This window comes from Gymnoscopelus braueri, assembly GCF_963280865.1.
Source record: "Gymnoscopelus braueri genome assembly, chromosome: 16".
Taxonomy (NCBI): domain Eukaryota; kingdom Metazoa; phylum Chordata; class Actinopteri; order Myctophiformes; family Myctophidae; genus Gymnoscopelus; species Gymnoscopelus braueri.
In genome coordinates this window covers 49,653,602-49,673,873 of record NC_137616.1, presented here as the reverse complement: position 1 = coordinate 49,673,873, position 20,272 = coordinate 49,653,602, and the positions used below count along the sequence as shown (strand labels likewise).

The 20,272-nt window shown below is 41.9% G+C and overlaps 1 protein-coding gene across 1 annotated transcript in view; it reads right to left on the bottom strand.

Moving 5' to 3' along the window:
• nbas (NBAS subunit of NRZ tethering complex) overlaps positions 1–20,272 on the bottom strand; it is a 245,306-nt gene that overhangs the window by 71,439 nt on the left and 153,595 nt on the right. The window contains exons 37-42 of the mRNA XM_080452909.1: positions 13,305–13,481; positions 12,119–12,229; positions 9,788–9,911; positions 8,132–8,208; positions 2,928–3,065; positions 1,274–1,497 (exon numbers count right to left, since the gene is read on the bottom strand). Of these exons, the coding sequence (XP_080309035.1) occupies positions 1,274–1,497; positions 2,928–3,065; positions 8,132–8,208; positions 9,788–9,911; positions 12,119–12,229; positions 13,305–13,481 (851 nt within the window). The remainder of the gene's footprint in view (positions 1–1,273; positions 1,498–2,927; positions 3,066–8,131; positions 8,209–9,787; positions 9,912–12,118; positions 12,230–13,304; positions 13,482–20,272) is intronic.

Genomic DNA, 20,272 nt, shown 5'->3' with positions numbered 1-20,272 from the left:
TTAATTATTCTATTATAGCTAGATAACATCATTATCCATTGCCTTCATTATAGGAAATTTAATGAGTGAATTTTAACATTTTTATAATGGAAAACGAGATATATTGAAAGATGAAACCCTAGCCCTAACCCAACATAATATTTTAAAAAGTGTTTACATGCATATGAATGCATTACAAGTCAGCTATGAGGTGGGAGGAAAAAAATAATTGATTGGGCTGATTTAAATCACAGGTCAAATTTGACCCGCTAACACCACAAGTGGATGCAGTTTTCTAACACAATGCAAGGGTTAAGTGAACATTTGTAACTCAAATCTTTGCTTCTGGTGGTCCCTGGAACAAAATATTTTGAGATGGGGGTTCGCGACCAAATACGGGTCATTTTGGGTGGTCTTTGACATGAATACGTTTGAGAACTGATATTATAGCAACATACGTTTTTCAGAAAACTGTTACGATTAAGAATACATTTGTAGAATCACCCCAGAGTCTAGAGCTTCGAAAAATCATATCTCCTTTGTCTTTGGGTCAAATTGATTCTACACATTTTTTTATTTTTTTATTATTTTTTTTAGTTCACGTAGATCTACGCGACTGGCACGTGGCGGCTTTAAATAGGTTCGCGTAGATCTACATGATTGGCAGTGAATCAGTTAATTGTCTGAACGTTTTTTTCAAAAACACATCAAACACGTCATTGGCACATTGCGCCATTGCGGTAAAACACGTGAAACACGTCAATGGCACTCAATGAGTTAATTACTTTCTGTCAAACATAATGTGTGATTACCTCACAAGAGTCACACGTCCAAACCCATTCCATCCAATATGATAACAGGACTAGATGTCAGTGTTACTCTGTTGAATGATATCAAAGATGGCAGACGCAAATTTTAAAAAGCTGCAGTAGCATAAACACATTGGTAGAGTGACTGCAGGGGAACAAATGGCTTTTATTTCAACATGTTAACTCTCCAGGAAGAGAGAGGCTGTAGTTTCTATATTAACTTTGAATCCCCATCAATGGGGGGTTTATTTCTCAATAATGACCTGCTCCCCATTGATTATCCCTTAGATAATGACTTTGTCCTCTACTCTGCCAGGCCCATTTATTAGTTGTAGTTGTGTGGTTAAATGTTGTTCACTATAAAAACTTTAATAACTGTGTCCTCTACTCACTCAGCCAGGCCCATGTATTAGTTGTATTTATGTGGTTAGTTGTAGTTTACTATAATAGCTTTAATAACTTTAATAACGTTGTCCTCTACTCACTCAGCCAGGCCCAGGATAGTCTCTTTCTTGTAGTCGCTGTCGGAGCTGAAGCGTTGCACGTCCACGCCGCGGCCCAGACCTCTCAGCACCTGGGCCTGCGTCAGATCAGTCAGACGCTCGTTGTACGCACGCAGCTGGCCAATCAGCTTCTCCAGCTCCTCCGGCCAATCCGAGTGCGCCGACACGTGCTGCGTGACCAATCGAATCAGAGCCTTGGGGTCGGCCTGTGAAACATGAGGACAAAACAGACGACGGGTCAAACACACGTTAACATGTTAAAGTTCAAACAAGGGATCAATGGCAATAGAGATCAGACCACATCACATTGACATCACACGGTCATTCGCACACAGGCAGGTTGCAAGAGAACCTGAATGCTCATAAGACGCAACGGAAAAGGACAGTCACTTTAAACATGTTTAACAGCATAAAATACCGTACATCCCAGACAGGGGATGTCAGACGGCCGCCTGAGGCCACAACAGTCAGGGGGCCACCGTTAGAGCACCCTAAACTAGTATTTGATGGAAAATTGTGTTTATGCGTTAAAATTTTAATTGTGTTACTGGTAGTTTGTTTTTGTAAATAGTAGGCAGCTTTTATAACTGTCCACAAATGGAGCCATCTGTATAATGAACATGAGTGAGGAGCAATTATGTGAAGATAAGGTTGAAAATGGGTGAAGTGTTCCTTGAATTATAATAACCCTGGTGTGTCTGAGTATAACATGAGAGCAAAATGGCCGCCTTGGGAGTCAGTTAACAGCAGTGATAGTTTCTATTATGAGTCAGTTAACAGCAGTGATAGTTTCTATTATGAGTCAGTTAACAGCAGTGATAGTTTCTATTATGAGTCAGTTAACAGCAGTGATAGTTTCTATTATGAGTCAGTTAACAGCAGTGATAGTTTCTATTATGAGTCAGTTAACAGCAGTGATAGTTTCTATTATGAGTCAGTTAACAGCAGTGATAGTTTCTATTATGAGTCAGTTAACAGCAGTGATAGTTTATATTATGAGTCAGTTAACAGCAGTGATAGTTTCTATTGTGAGTCAGTTAACAGCAGTGATAGTTTCTACTGTGAGTCAGTTAACAGCAGTGATAGTTTCTATTGTGAGTCAGTTAACAGCAGTGATAGTTTCTATTGTGAGTCAGTTAACAGCAGTGATAGTTTCTATTATGAGTCAGTTAACAGCAGTGATAGTTTCTATTCACCACTATTGACTTTCAAGCTCTGTGACTCTTACTTTTCCCATTATGTCTCCCAGGCATGACGAGCCGCTCCGGCTCAGTGATGTGGAGGAAAGCGTTCTATTATTCCACAAGACATAATGAGCCGATCCCCGCTCGCTCACTCTGGAACTTTTCATTATGAGGACTAAAGTGCTCGTTTGCAAAAGAGAAACACTGCTGCTGTTAGCAGTATCGTTTTATCCTGTGTGTGTGTGTGTGTGTGTGTGTGTGTGTGTGTGTGTGTGTGTGTGTGTGTGTGTGTGTGTGTGTGTGTGTGTGTGTGTGTGTGTGTGTGTGTGTTAGGATCATTGTAGCAGTGTGTGTGTAGGCTCACTGTACGGCAACGTGCTGAGATTGAGATTCACACACCGACATTTATCTCTGACTGAGAGAAATATTGATAATTCACACAGAATGCTGACCTGGTACAGGGTGTGAGTGTTGTCGTTGAAGCAGGGCAGCAGGCGTGTGTAGATGTGCAGACAGTAATAGTATGCAGCCAGCTGCAGAGAGACAGCAGAGTGACTCTGCTTCTCAAAACACCTGTTAGCATCCAACACCTGGAGAGAGAGAGAGAGAGAGAGAGAGAGAGAGAGAGAGAGAGAGAGAGAGAGAGAGAGAGAGTTATGCTTCATTCAACAGAACCACAGAACGTTCTTATCACAGTCTCTGTCTTCAGTTAAAGTCAGTGTCTTTAACTGAATTCCAATACCCAAAATCTCGGCCACTCGCTCACTCCCACTCGGTCACTCCAGCTTGACCCGGAAATAGTCTGGGCCCAATTGTTCATTTGCTTTTTGGAGGAGTCGAGTGGAGTCGAGTGGAGTCGAGTGGGCTCTCCGAGTCCGCATGGAGCGCTCGATCCCTCGCCTCATCTGCTCGCGGAAGATTTCCGCATCACGTGCACACGTTTTTTTAGTTTTTTCCCCCCCTTCTCCCGTGACGTATACATGGTCCTCCTCCACATGTGGCCACACAAACACTGCTTGAAACCCGATTTTCATCCACGGCTCTCTGGTCCAGCTGTATGAAACGTCATAAGTGATCGCGGAATTTGCCGTCGCTTTGAAATGACGCTAGAGTGCGTTCCGATCCTGTGAGGCCAACGGGTCGACCACTCCGTCCTCGTAAATAATCCTCTCCTCGCAGGGGCGGGGCTTAGGCAAGACTGACGTCATAGTTGATGAGGTCAGATTACAGTAAGGTTGACTTAAAAGCTGATTACACAGAGTGTGAGGAGCATTAGTCAAATAGAAGAGAGCTTCACACACCAAAAGACAGACTATTGGATCACAAACAGAAAGATAAACCCCTACAACTTCATATTCTGCTGTAAACACATCATACACATTCCTGGGTTGTAAAGACAGACATCACTGGTTGAAGACACCCCAGAACACTCAGTCAAGAGATGGAGAAGACAATCGGTCAAGAGATGGAGGAGAACCTGAGTGATGTTGATCTGAGGAGGATCCAGCAATATGCAGTGGATGTGACTCTGGACCCTGATACAGCATGTCCCTACCTCTTCCTGTCTGAGGATGGAAAACAAGTGAGTTATGGAGGAATAAGGAAGACTGTTCCAAACAACACAGAGAGATTCTCTGGATGTGTCTGTGTCTTAGGAAAACAAAGCTTCTCTTCAGGAAGGATTTACTATGAGGTTCAGGTTAAAGGGAAGACTGGGTGGGTTCTAGGAGTGGTCAGAGAGTCAATCAACAGGAAGGGACAAATCACACTGAAACCCAACAATGGTTACTGGACTATATGGTTGAGGTACGGAAACTCCATATACAAGGAGTGCAAGGCTGCTGCTGACCCTTCTGTCCTCCTCCCTGTAAGAGAGGAGGTCCAGAAAGTGGGAGTGTTTGTGGATTATGAGGAGGGTCTGGTCTCCTTTTATGATGTGGAGGTCAGAGTTCATCTCTACTCTTTCACTGGCTGCACCTTCACTGAGAAACTATATCCATTGTTCAGTCCTGAGTTTAAAAATAATGGTGCAAACTCTGCTCCTCTGATCATCTCTCATGTCATCATGGACGATGATCTTGGTGAGACGGAGGAGAACATGTCCCCTCCAACTTCAAAAAGAAGGAAGACATGAAGTTGTCCCTCCAGTAAATTATTTGGAAATGAATGATGCGTGTATTTTATAAACTGACTCCATTAATGAAAAATAATAATGAAAATAAAATAAATTAATAAAAACGTTCATTGTAATGCAGTAGGTGAGCCTGACAGCATAAATACATGTGTTCAACAATGCATGTGCTTCAGAATAAGGACCACATTAACCATACGTCCTCCTTGGTTAATCCCAGACATTAGCTGAGAGAGAGAGACCAAGCATGGACCCCCACATCATAATACACTGTATTAAATGATGTTACTTTGAGAAAACCTTCCATACAAGTTGATGAAATACTTTCAAAGCTGTTGGCCATATTTAGAAGATTGTCTGAGATCTAGTGATGAGCGGGCCGACCGGGTCCCACGGGTCAACCCGCGGCGCGGGTTGTCGAGTCAGGATTTCAGAGGCAATTATGCGGGCCGCGGGTGAGCGGGTCAGCCGCCCTCACCAAAAAAAAAACATTTAAAGCGACTTTGGGTACTTAAAAGAGCGCTATGTAAATCTGAGCTATTATGAATGTGATTATCCTTTTTTTTCCCACCGCGGGTCGCGGGGCGGGTTGAGCCATAGATTTTTATATGGGTTCACGGGGCGGGTTGGGTTCCGGGGCGGGGCGGGTCATGAAAAAAACCGACCCGCACATCACTACTGAGATCTGTTGTCTGTTGAAAGTATTCCAAAGCTTTTTATTTCCAGTGATTCTTTTTTTTCTTTTTTTTTACTCATTTACTGCCAAGAACGACTATAACGACTTTTTTTTCCCTTAGGCCCAGACTGCCAAGAACGACTAAAACATTTGACTATGTTTTTTTTTTTCGTGGAATCACAGTGAAACCCTCAGTGATTAGCAACCATCAGGGGATCGATCATACTGGAGATAAATATTCTGTGACTACTTGAAAAGGTAAGTAAAATCAAAGATTCGCTGGCAATCTGTGGCTATGTGGGGGTCCTTGGCCCCCCAGAGGACTGTGGCTATGTGGGGGTCCTTGGCCCTCCAGAGGACTGTGGCTATGTGGGGGTCCTTGGCCCCCCAGAGGACTGTGGCTATGTGGGGGTCCTTGGCCCTCCAGAGGACTGTGGCTATGTGGGGGTCCTTGGCCCCCCAGAGGACTGTGGCTATGTGGGGGTCCTTGGCCCCCCAGAGGACTGTGGCTATGTGGGGGTCCTTGGCCCCCCAGAGGACTGTGGCTATGTGGGGGTCCTTGGCCCCCCAGAGGACTGTGGCTATGTGGGGTCCTTGGCATGGATAAAGAGAAACAGACATGTAGGTACACACCAACACACCCACAGATTCCTGTATTCATAGAATGATGTATAGATTTTGGAAAAAAGAAAAAGGCATAGTGCAGCATCCATGTTTGTTTATATCAGGTTGCCATGGTTACCCAATATTCCTGAAGGTCATTCTGGAGCCGTTTTGAAACTCCATATTTGGGCAAGACTGACGTCATAGTTGATGAGGTCACATTTCAGTCAGCTTGACTTAAAAGCTGATTACACAGAGTGTGAGGAGCATTAGTCACAGAGAAGAGAGAGTCACACACATAGAAAGATAAACCATTACAACTTCATATTCTGCTGTAATCACATCATAAACATTCCTGGGTTCTAAAGACAGATATCACTGGTTGAAGACACCCCAGATCCACTGCTGATACAAGCTGGAGGAGACACTCAGTCAAGAGATGGAGAAGACACTCAGTCAAGAGATGGAGAAGACACTCAGTCAAGAGATGGAGAAGACACTCAGTCAAGAGATGGAGAAGACACTCAGTCAAGAGATGGATGAGAACCTGAGTGATGTTGATCTGAGGATGATCCAACAATATGCAGTGGATGTGACTCTGGACCCTGATACAGCACATCCCTACCTCATCCTGTCTGATGATGGAAAACAAGTGAGTGATGGAGGAATAAAGAAGCCTGTTCCAAACAACACAGAGAGATTCTATCCAGGTGTCTGTGTCTTAGGAAAACAAAGCTTCTCCTCAGGAAGGTTTTACTATGAGGTTCAGGTTAAAGGGAAGACTGGGTGGAGTCTAGGAGTGGCCAGAGAGTCCATCAACAGGAAGGGACCAATCACAGTGACCCCCAACAATGGTTACTGGATTATAAGGTTGAGGAATAGAAATAAGTACATGGCTGGTGCTGACCCTCCTGTCCTCCTCCCTGTAAGAGAGGAGGTCCAGAAAGTGGGAGTTTTGTGGATTATGAGGAGGGTCTGGTCTCCTTTTATGATGTGGAGGTCAGAGTTCATCTCTACTCTTTCACTGGCTGCACCTTCACTGAGAAACTATATCCATACTTCAGTCCTTATCTTAATGCTGGTGGTACAAACTCTGCTCCTCTGATCATCTCTCATGTCAACATGGACGATGATCTTTGTGGGGACGGAGGGAAACATGTCCCCCCCAACTTCAAAAAGAAGAAAAACATGAAGTTGTCCCTCCAGTAAATTATTTGGAAATGAATGATGCGTGTATTTTATAAACTGACTCCATTATTGAAAAATAATGATGAAAATAAAATAAATGAATAAAAACATGCATTGTAATGCAGTAGGTGAGCCTGACAGCATAGATACATGTGTTCCAAAATGCATGTGTTTCAGAATAAGGACCACATTAACCATACGTCCTCCTTGGTTAATCCCAGACATTAGCTGAGAAAGAGACCAAGCAGGGACCCTCACTACATAATACACTGTATTAAATGATGTTGCTTTGAGAAAACCTTCCATACAAGTTGATGAAATACTACAAAGCTGTTGGTCATATTTAGAAGATTGTCTGAGATCACTGTCTGTTGAAAGTATTCCAAAGCTTTTTATTTTCAGTGATTCTTTGTTCTTGTTTTTTTTTTTTACTCATTTACTGCCAAGAACGACTATAACGACTTTTTTTCCCATAGGCCCAGACTGCCAAGAACGACTAAGAACGACTTTTCTTGGTTCACTTATTACTTAAAAATCCTGTATCTCGGCTCCGGTGCCCAAATTTTTTTTTACTATGTATTTTTGGCCGAGACGCTATTCTCAAAGGCGTATGAAAGCGAACGGGAGGTTGCGATGATTTTTTTTTTCTTCCGTGGAAGCACAGTGAAACCCTCAGTGATTAGCAACCATCAGGGGATCGATCATACTGGAGATAAATATTCTGTGACTACTTGAAAAGGTAAGAAAATCGAACATTTGCTGGCAGTGGGCAAACGCAGCCAGAAATAAGTCTGGCAGTGAATGAGTCAATAACAATAAATACAAATAACAACAAACTAAAAATCCTCTCGGACCCCATGTTGGAGACCCATGACCTAGAGGGGGCGCTGTTCCTGGATAAGTGCTTTGGTGAGTCTACAAGGGGGTGTTGAAAATGTAAAATATGTGTGTGTGTGTGTGTGTGTGTGTGTGTGTGTGTGTGTGTGTGTGTGTGTGTGTGTGTGTGTGTGTGTGTGTGTGTGTGTGTGTGTGTGTGTGTGTGTGTGTGTGTGTCCAACCTGTGGCAGGGCCAGTAAGTAGGCCAGGGCCAGCGTCATGTCCCTGGGAAACGCATCGTTGGCCAACTGTAACAACACTGAGAGAGAGAGAGAGAGAGAGAGAGAGAGAGAGAGAGAGAGAGAGAGAGAGGGGTTCACTCAAAGGCAGGCTATGAACGGCAGAGAGGGGTTCACGTCCTCTCAGGCTATGAAATCTAAACAACTAGGATCGCACTGCATAAAGGTCAGAGGGAAATGTGCGTTGCATGCAAACATGTTTATTTGATTGATGAATAGCCCAAACTAACGACGTTGCTAGCTGTCTGATTTAAACTCTGTAGGAAACATACAACTGATAGGCTTCTAATGAAAACGTCTAATTCTGGAGCGCCTAAACGTCGGCAGTGGCTCAGGGGTAGAGTGGCCGGGTAGAGTGAACTGGAAAACCGCAAGGTTCCCAGTTCGATCCCGGGCTGGGGCGCTCCCCTAGAGTTAGTGTCGAAGTGTCCTTGAGCAAGACCCTGAACCCCTAATTGCTCCCGATGAGCAGGTTGGTGCCTTGCATGGTTTCCTCCGCCATCGGTGTATGAATGTGTGTGTGAATGGGTTAATGGCACAATCAATGTAAAGCGCTTCAGATAGAAGCGCTATATAAATGCACCATTTACCATTTACCATTTAAACGTCTAATTCTGGAGTGCGGCTGTAGAGTGCAATGAATAATAATTTAATTTAATAATTTAACAATTGTATCAGACTGCTGACAACGTCAAACTCCTTTCAACACTGTCTTTCAGATATATAGCGAATTTCATTGATACTACTAATCAATTAATTATTATCTAATCTCATTTGGAGCAGTTTAAAACAGTTTCCCTTATTACATAAATGTGTTGTTTTATACAGAATGCTGAGAATGTAGCATAGATAAAAAATAACTTGTAAATCCCAAGGCAAAGCCTTAGTTTGTTTATTTGAAGAGGTTTTCTTTATCATTTATTTCATCTGGGATATATGTTTCAAAATGCATTTATTTATTTAGGTTTATTATTTATAGACTTATATATTTAAAGTTATTATTTAACAAATAACATGTCTTAATGTGTCAGTTAATACATGTACCTCATGAATAAAAAGGCTTTATTTAATTTCATATATTAAAAAGAGGATAAGAGAAAATATAGTTTTTAAAACATACATGATTTTTGTAAAATAAATAATCAAGGTTTTTCAGTAATTTTTCTGGAAAATAAATGTGCTAAAAAAATCGTGAGAAAATCGTGAGAAATCGTATCGTGAACCTCGAATCGTGATTCGAATCGTATCGTGAGTTGAGTGAATCGTTACATGCCTACAGTCTACAGTGTGATAGTAACAGTGATCAGGGTGAGTGTGGGGGGGGGGTGATCCATCACAGTCTTGATGCTTCGACTCACAACTATCTCACTGTGTGTTTGTGTCACTGGAAATGAATCCATGTGATGCTATTTCACAAGATGTGTGCAAGATGTGTGAGCTTGAAGCACGTGTGTACGTGCACATCGTCTCGTGTGTGCACGTTATAAGTGTGTGTGTATGTTATAGTGTGTGTGTGTGTGTGTGTGTGTGTGTGTGTGTGTGTGTGTGTGTGTGTGTGTGTGTGTGTGTGTGTGTGTGTGGACGTTATAGCGTGCGTACCCTCGGTGGCGGGGAACGGCGCCTGTCCTTCGGTCTTGGTCTCGGCCAGCTTGCCGGTTCGCAGCAGAACCTCAGCGAAGTTCTCCTGAGGCACGGTGCTGAAGGACCCGTACACATCCTGACTCTGAAATATATGCATACATACATATATACATAAATGTGTACATACATATATACATATTCTGACTCTGTAATATATACATACATATGTACATACATATATACATAAATATATACACATCCTGACTCTGAAATATATACATACATATATACATACATATATATATACACATCCTGACTCTGTAGTCTGTAATATATTCATACATATATACAGTACATAAATATATGTATACACATCATGACTCTGAAATATATACATACATATATACATACATACATATATACACATCCTGACTCTGTAGTAGTCTGTAATATATTCATACATATATACAGTACATAAATATATGTATACACATTCTGACTCTGTAATATATACATGCATATATCTTCAATCTTCTTTTGAAGCTTGCTTTAGTTTTTTCTTTAGAAATCTGATCTGGCAGTGTGTTCCATGCAGCCATGGCTCTATACAGCACTGTGCTCTTCATAGACTCTGTTTTGGCTTTAGGGATTTGATAGCAACCTCTTGTGACATGTCTCGTCTTATATGTATGGATTTTAGAGCTAGGTGTAAGTTTCTTATAAGAACGTCACTCGTTCATCCTCTGGTAATACAAGTAATTTCTCTATGGAGAATAACATTGGGTCATCTTAGAATCGTCTCATATAAGAATTGTGTTCCAAAAATAAACAAACTGTCTCGGCGATATTGTCAGGGAGGAGGCTCTGTATCGTTTATGATAGTCAGTCACTTATATTTGATACAGTCTGTTTCTGGCAAAAAAATTACTAATTTGGCGGAAGTAACATTATTATTTTCTCAACGTCAGTTGATGCTTCATATCCATAAGAGTCAAACCGCCGGGGTCATTTGTTTATTTTTGGAACACAGTTCTTATTTGACGCGATATTAAAGACGTCTATGGGAATTCAGAATGGGGGGGGGGGGAAACCGCGAACCATGTAGGATGTGTAAATTACGTCAGACTTCGGTGCTCTATGCTGCAACCCCCCCCTCCCCATAGTGTACAACAGAATCATACAAATGTAGGATTTTTATGCCCAGAAAACGTTTGTATTTTAATGTATACCTTGCCAAATTCAAAATTGCTACAACGTTGCCTGAGAGGGTTTAATGTCCTTCTAGACAGCTGACAGGCTTTATGGTGTTTTATGCATTATATCAGGGGTGACTCGCGAGGAACTGATGGAGAGCAGGGAAAAGGCTCCAAGTGAGAAGAAAAGGAGCAGTTTGACCTTTTACGCCTTAGAAACGAGCACCCCGGGGAGCCACTAGTGGGCTTTTTACTCTGAGACACACATCATGTGGATGGCTCAGAGAGCCAACACGAGGGGAAACAGAGAGAGAAGATAAGTGTTCACTCATGATGTTTTAATGAGCCTCCTCCCAACCCCCTCCCTCTCTCCTCTCCCCCGACACAGCTCCACTCATTCTACTATTATGCCACCAACATGTGGAATGCCCTAACACCACCAGACATCAAAAAGTGTGACTCCCTCCCCTCCTTTAAACCACCATAAAAGAGCACCTGTCTGCAATTAGCAAACTCAACCTATAGGGCATAGCAGTGGCAGCCATGTTCTGGTTCCACTTCAAAATAGTCAATACATTTTTCCCATTGACATTTCCAAAAATATTTAAATCAATTATTTTAAGCCTAGAATTAAGCCATCCAGGGTCCTGGTGAATCATGACCATAAAACGTTTGATTCTGTGGGGGGAAAAAAAACCCGGCAAAACAAAGGGTATTTATTAAATATAGTATATCATATAATTAAATATAAAAATAAATAAAAATCACAGAAAAAAAAAAGTATGGTCATGATTCACCAGGACCCTGGATGGCTTGATTCTAGGCTTAAATGAATTGATATAAATATTTTTGGAAGTGTCAATGGGAAAAATGCATTGACTATTTTGAAGTGGAACCAGAAAATGGCCGCCACTGCTATGCCCTATAGACAAGTCTTCTAGCTTGCCAAAATAAATAACCTCCCACTGTTTTATTCTGCTCCTAGTATTGATAATCTATTGTATAGTATTATTGTATGTTTTTATATTTCTTCATGAATTTAACCACGATGGAAACAAGCTCTCAGGGCTTCTTGTGTTATGCTTTTAGCATTATTGTATAACTGTACCTCTGTACTTTTTGCAAACTGTGAAATGAAGTATTTAATCAAACTCACCGGGTCGACGTATGGATCATCAAACAGGTCCTGGTAGAACGGGCTGCAGCCCTGCCTCTCCAGGTTGGCGTTCTGCCCCGCCCCTTCCTGGTTCCCAGAGTTACTGTTACCCTGAGGAGACGTGAAGAACATTGTTAAACATTCACCACGCGCTGCACAACAGACACACCTATAAAAGGTCTGCTTCATCCCAGCCAGCATGTCCATGTGGGCCCCATGTGGGTTAAACATGTCCATGTGGGCCCCATGTGGGTTAGACATGTCCATGTGGGCCCCATGTGGGTTAGACATGTCCATGTGGGCCAGACATGTCCATGTGGGCCCCATGTGGGTTAAACATGTCCATGTGGGCCCCATGCGGGTTAAATGTGGGCTACTTGGGTATCAAGTGGGAATGGGCTTGGACTGGACAAATGGGACCCACACAAACCCCCACAAAGATAAAGTATCAGCTTCAATTTTGGAGTGTTCCAGTTCCAATTGTGTCTGCTCCTTCACTTCCAATTTAACTTGTTTATCCTGTATTGGATTGGATGCAATTGGTACCCTGGTCAGAGTGTATTTTATGTTTACTAAAGAGCTGGAGAGACGGGTTTAGAGCCCTGTTACCGAACAGACACTAACACAATATCACATACAGCCCCTTTAACTCACTGACTGTCATTGACGAGTATACTCGTCATTTAAACCCAAGGCTCACACCGCCAATGACGAGTCACTCGTCATGTGGTGTTTTCAGTGGTTTATGCTAGAGGGCGCTGTACCTCAGCCTGTGAATCATGATGATGATGATGATGATGATGATGATGATGATGAAGAGCACAGACAAAGATCACATTATCAAATCAAAATCAAGATGGTTTAGATACCTGGTATAGGATTTATAAAAATCAAATGTATCTCTTTTCTGTTGCTTTTTGGTGAAAACAAGCTATATTCAACTGCCCATAACTATGGAATGGCAAAAAAAAAGTTTCTCTGATTCTACGAGACCCCCCCACGTCTTTTAAAACGATCGGCGGGCGGGTCGTCGTGAAGAATAATATTCTATGATTTTTCAAAGGTTAGGGAAAACCCTCAGAATTGCTGGCAAGGGGAGCTATAGATGATGCTTTAACTCTGGCAGTCAATGAGTTAATTGAGGAAGTGATAGTGTAGGGTAGATTCCATGGCTGTGTGTTCTTACGGGCAGCGGGCGGAGGAAGTTGAGCGAGTCTTTCCACCAGCGGTGGTCTGTGACGGCGGTCAGGACGGCCTTGGTGGTCAGTCCCGTGGTGGACAGCACCTCCATGGTCTTGGCGGTGGTCTTGTGGAGCAGGACCCCCGCCGCTCCCACAGGGGAAGCCAGACTGGGAGCACTGGTCTGGGGGCGGAGTCCAGCAGGAGGGGTGTGGGGGGAAAGGAGAGAGGGAATATAAAGGAGGGGTTTAAAGGTTTAAACAAACTAATGGGACGACACTGACTGACAAGGTAGAGCGGCTGGTTGAGAATCTGAAGGTTCCAGGTTAATAAAACAAACGTAATGTGATTATTAATGTGATCAGCAGGTACTCCGCGGACCACAGGTGGTCCCTGGCCATGCATTCCGAATAAAAAATAAAAATAAACGTTTTAATCACAGTAATCCTTAACCCATTTACTGCCAATCACGTAGATCTACGCGAACCGCTTTAAAGCCGCCACGTGCCAATCGCGTAGATCTACGTGTCACCCAAAGACCAAGGAGATATGATTAGTTGAAGATCTAGACTCCTATCCACTTCCTTGTTAACTTAAAACTTAAAAATGCTGTATTTCGGCTCCTGAGTACTTTTTTTTTTCCAATGAAAAACTCTGGCACTGGCTAAAAACATATGAAAATACCTCTGGCAGTTAATGGGTTAATCATATTCCATCATATTCAAGGGCTTTTGCTGAGAAAAGAGAGACCCCAGTCACTTTCAAATTAGAGCACTGCAGAGGGCAGGTGTGTGTCTGTGTCCAGCTGACGCTCGTTGACGCTCGTTAATGTTATAGGCATAAAAAGCAATTATGATTCTGCACTGTCAAATAGGCCAACATCTAATCTAACATTAGTGGGACTCACCATTGAGTCACAGGACCCACTTCATTGAAAACAAACAAAATCACTGTATTTGTTTAGATATTATATTGATATTATAGCTATTTTATTTGATTAGATATGTGATGTTCCTGACAATTAGTTGACTTTTGGTGAAAAAGCCCGCATATATCGGTATCGGTTGATATCGGTATTGGATATTAGGAGTTGGACAATATCGGAATATCGGATGTCGGGAAATAAGTGGGGTGGGTCTATGATGGACCCACCACGCACAATAGTGGTGGTCCCCAGGTTACTCTTAGTCAGGATGGTGGTCCCTGGGTCAAAATCAGTTGAAAACCCCTGCTTTAACCAATGCCAACCAATGATGTCTTAAGTTCACCTGTGATTCCCACAGCTCAATGTCCCTCTTCCACAGCTGAGCTGATACATCACGGAGACACTAGAGGGCAGTGCTGCCCTGTGTGATGACCCATCACACAGGGCACAGTGATTCAGTTCATGACACCTGTAAACAAAGATGGCGGCTAATGGTCTTTAAACCTTTGCGTTCCTATTTGGGGCATTTTTCATTAATTGAAAATATCAGAACAGAAAATGCAAAAAACTATGCCCATCTACTTGTATATCAGCACCCAAATACACATGCACGCACGCACACACACACACACACACACGTACGTACGCACACACAAACACGTAACTACTGCATATCTAGCGTGGACAAACGGAGTACACACCTAGAGCGGACTTTGATCCAACCATAAAATGACAACAAACTGAGTGTGTGCGTGTGCGTGTGTGTGTGTGTGTGTGTGTGTGTGTGTGTGTGTGTGTGTCTGGGTGGGTGTGTGTGTGTGTGTGTGTGTGTGTGTGTGTGTGTGTGTGTGTGATTTACACCTCATCAAATATGGAACAACACACAGACTGGGAAACAACACAGTAAACACAGACACCATATCACTACAATGCACACAGATTCACAAGCACCACACGTGCGTGCGCGCAGACACACACAAACACACCACACACGACCATGAAACAAACATTTATCTTGAATAATAATATCATAAATTGTCCTCACAATGTCTGTTTATCAAATGCTACTGGTGGGGACCGTTTGGCCCTCACAAGTATACTGTAGTTGTAAAAGTGCACACACACACACACACACACACACACACACACACACACACACACACACACACACACACACACACACACACACGCACACTCTCAAGGTCATTCTGGAGCCGTGTGGAACTACATATTTGGGCAAGACTGACGTCTTAGTTGATGAGGTCATATTTCAGTCAAATTGACTTAAAAGCTGATTACACAGAGTGTGAGGAGCATTAGTCAAAGAGAAGAGAGCCTCACACTGAAAGACACAATATTAGATAACACATAGAAAGATAAACCCTTACAACGTAATATTCTGTTGTAATCACATCATAAACATTCCTGCATTGTAAAGACAGACATCACTGGTTGAAGACACCCCAAAACTACTGCTGATACAAGCTGGAGAAGACACTCAGTCAAGAGATGGAGAAGACACTCAGTCAAGAGATGGAGAAGACAATCGGTCAAGAGATGGAGAAGACACTCAGTCAAGAGATGGAGAAGACAATCGGTCAAGAGATGGAGAAGACACTCAGTCAAGAGATGGAGACGACACTCAGTCAAGAGAAGGAGAAGAACCTGTGTGATCAATAAGGTTGAAAGTTTGAGATCTAGTATGAAATCACATGATGTCAATTTAACATGCAACACAATTAACAGTATTATGAGAGATAAAACATGTTCTTTTACTTTTGATACGGTTAACCAAGACACTGTGGAGAAGATGTTACTTTCTCTTTCAGATGACACTTCCCCTGGTGTAGATCATTTAGATGGAAAAGTGTTCAAGATTGCAGCTGGGTTGCTTTCTAAACCAATATGTCACATTTTTAATAGATGCATAATTAGTGGGAGCTGTCCGCAGCTATGGAAGGAGTCAAAAATCATACTCTTACCTAAAGATTGTAAGACTGGTTTTACAGGATCCAACTGTAGACCTATTAGTATACTTCCTGTGCTTAGTAAAATACTTGAAAAAATAGTTTTTAATCAAATGTTTAATTATGTTAATAGAAATGGTTTACTTACGAATGCACAGCATGCGTACAGACCAGGGCACTCTACTAGCACTGCATTAGTGCATATGACTGACAAATGGTTAAAATCTATGGATGACAGCAACCTAGTTGGGGTTGTGCTCCTGGACTTTACTGCTGCTTTTGATGTCATTGATCACAGCATTCTTGTAGCAAAGCTTAAATGTTATGGTTTCTCACCCTCATCGCTGGCTTGGATTGAGAGCTACCTCTTTGGCAGAACGCAGCGAGTATTTTTTAATGGTAGTTTTTCAACCAGCAGGAATATGTTGTGTGGTTTAGGTCCACTTCTATTTTCAATTTTCATAAATGATTTACCTTATGTTGTTAAAAATGCTGATTTAATTATGTATGCTGATGACTCTACTTTGTTTTGTTCATCACCATCTTCAGTTGAGCTGGAAGAGAATCTTCAGGTTGAGTTGAACAACATTACTAAATGGGTACGAATGAACAAGCTAGTATTAAATATTGCTAAAACTAAATCCATTGTATTTGGGAGTAGGTATGCTCTTGCTAATGCCGCTCCACTCAACTTACTTGTAGACGGGATATCAGTTGAGCAGGTAGTTAACTGTATAACTGCCAAAGACGTTTATAAACGTCTTTGAGAAATTAGCTGTTGCCTGCCAAAGACGTTTAAAAACGTCCTGAAAAAAAAAAAAAAAAAAAAAAAAATCTAAAAAGATTCTCTAATTATTTAGTATTGACACCTTTTCGATATTCCAAACGAATAAGGAGATAACAATTTCCAAAGATTTGCTGCTCCATCCACTTCAATGTTAAAATTGAAACGGACAAACAATTCACAATGTTTTTTGGTTTGAAACTACTGGTTTTGAGCTATTTTCAAACATCAAACAACACATGACAACAAGGTCAAATTGACCTCGTTGACATTTGTGAAACCACACCTGAATCTCATCTGTGATTAGAAATTTTCTGGGGATCAATCATACTTGAGAAAAATATTTTGTGGCTATGCGAAAAGGTACCAAAATCGGTCAAAACCCTGGCAGAGGCTACAGACTGTTCTGAAAAAACTCTGGCAGGGTAAGAGTTAAGACCACATTACTTGGTGTGAAATTAGATAATTTATTGACTTGGTCTGATTAGATTGATCATATTGTTTCGAAGATGGGAAGGGGCATTGCAATTTCAAGGAAATGCTCTGCTTATGTTCCATCTTCTGTCATGAGTGATGTTGTTAGGTCACTTGTTTTGTCACACCTGGAGTATTGCCCTGTTATTTGGTCGAGTGCTTCTGAGAAACATATAAAGAAACTTCAAATTGCTCAGAATAGAGCAGCAAGATTAGTTCTTCATTGTTCTTTCCGTGCCAATGTAAGAAAGATGCATAAACAATTATCGTGGTTAACAGTTGAGGTTAAATTAAAATATTGTCTTTTGTTATAATGTTGCATAATGTTATCTGGAACAACACACCACACTTCTTTCATGAACAGGTATTATATTCAGGTTTCTGTCATAGATATTACACTCGTCAAGTGAGCTCAGGTCATCTGGTAGTGCCAAGCCACAACCTAAATAGTATGACAAGAACTGTTCATTATAGAGGTTTTTCAGCTTGGAATATGCTCCCCATAAATGCTAAACAAACCAGAAGTAGATTTTCTTTTAAAAAGTTACTTAAACATAAATTGAGTCCTATATAGATGTAATTTGTGTTTTTCACAATTTTTGTACAGTAACATTATAGTTTTGTGTATTTTGCAAACAATCTGTATTTGTGACTTTTTTTGGTTATTGTTGTCTCTGTTTCATATGCAGAGTGACTTATTTTGCTGATAACTATACTTTGTCTGTTTTTTTCTAGTTATATTGCACAATTTTAACTATTGTCTGTTTTTATTGTATACATGTTATGTATGTGAGGACCCCAGGAAGACTAGCGACCACTTTGTGGAAGCTAATGGGGATCCTAATAAAGAATAAAGAAAGAATAAAGAATGTTGATCTGAGGAGGATCCAGCAATATGCAGTGGATGTGACTCTGGACCCTGATACAGCACATCCCTACCTCATCCTGTCTGAGGATGGAAAACAAGCGAGTGATGGAAACGTATGGAAGAATGTCCCAAACAACACAGAGAGATTCTATCCAGGTGTCAGTGTCTTAGGAAAACAAAGCTTCTCCTCAGGAAGGTTTTACTATGAGGTTCAGGTTAAAGGGAAGACTGGATGGGGTCTAGGATTGGCCAGAGAGTCCATCAACAGGAAGGGACCAATCACAGCAAACCCCAACAATGGTTACTGGACTATAGGGTTGAGGAATAGAAATGAGTACATAGCTGCTGCTGGCCCTGATGTCCTCTTCCCTGTAAGAGAGGAGGTCCAGAAAGTAGGAGTGTTTGTGGATTATGAGGATGGTCTGGTCTCCTTTTATGATGTGGACTCTTTCACTGGTTGCACCTTCACTGAGAAACTATATCCATTGCTCAGTCCTGGTTTAAATAATGGTACAAACTCTGCTCTTCTGATCATCTCTCATGTCAACATGGACGATGATCTTGGTGAGACAGAGTGAACATGTCCCCTCCAACTTAAAAAAAGAAGGTAAACATGAAGTTGTCTCCCCAGTAAATTATATAGAAATAAATGATGCACGACTCCATATGTGCATTAATGAAAAATAGAAAAAAAAAAATTAAAAAAATAGTGCTCCTCGGATCACAGGTCTCCGCCAGGTCAGGTAGATTATTGTGGCCTCCTGGTGGCGCTATAATAGGTCAATGTGAAAAGGGTGCCATTTCTTCTTAGGCCTTGCACGGCAATCGGACACTGTGTTCATGATTTGAGGCATTTTGTTCCAAAAATGTGGTTTGCTAAATTAGACCTGCTGGTGGCGCTATAACAGGCCAATATGAAAAGGGTGGCATTTCTTCCTCGGCCTAGTGGGAATGTGCGTGCAAAATTTCACGGAAATCGCACACTGCGTTCATGATTTGAGGAATTTTGTTCAAAACGGACCTATCCTGCAAACTTTGGAAGCCGATGTTAGCCAAGTAGGATGGAATATGAAATATCGGACACATCCATCTTGAAAACATGACTATAGAGATACTGTGTACCGATTTGCGTGATTTTTGGACAAAATCTGAAGGAGTAAGAGCAAAAAATGTGTTTTACAAAACTCAGCCTCCTGGTGGCGCTCTAAAAGGCATATGTGAAAAATGCAGGGCAAATGTTTTTCCTTGGCCTCTAGGGAGTGTGCGTGCAAAGTTTCACGCAGCTCGATGCAGTTATAGCTAAAAACGTGAATCGGCCTGTTATAGCGCCACCATGAGGCTGATTTGAATGTTTTCAAGTGGCATTTCTTCCTGGGCCAAGTGGGAATCTACGTGGAAAATCGCATGCTGCGTTCATGATTTGAGGCATTTTGTTCGAAATGAACCAATCCTGCAAACTTTGGAAGCCAATTTTAGCCAATTAGGATGGAATATGGAAAATCAGACAGATGCGTGTTGATCACATGGCTATGGAGATAGTGTGTTTTTTGGACAAAATCTGTAGGAGTAATATAAAAAAAAGTGTTTAGCAAAAGTCGGCCTCATGGTGGCGCTATGGCAGGCTAATCTGAAAAATGTGGGGCAGAGGTTCTGCTGTGGCATCCAGGGAGTGTGTGTGTGTGCAGTTTCACAGCGACCGGGTCAACGGTGGCGGAGATTAGCTGGTCACAGACAGAAGGACGGACACACACACACACACACACGGACGGACGGACGGACGGACAGGGGGCAAAACATACTCTCTCGCCATGCCTTTCGGCCTGGCGGAGACAATAAATGAATAAAAACATGCATTGTAATGCAGTAGGTGAGCCTGACAGCATAAATACATGTGTTCAACAATGCATGTGTTTCAGAATAAGGACCACATTAACCATACGTCCTCCTTGGTTAATCT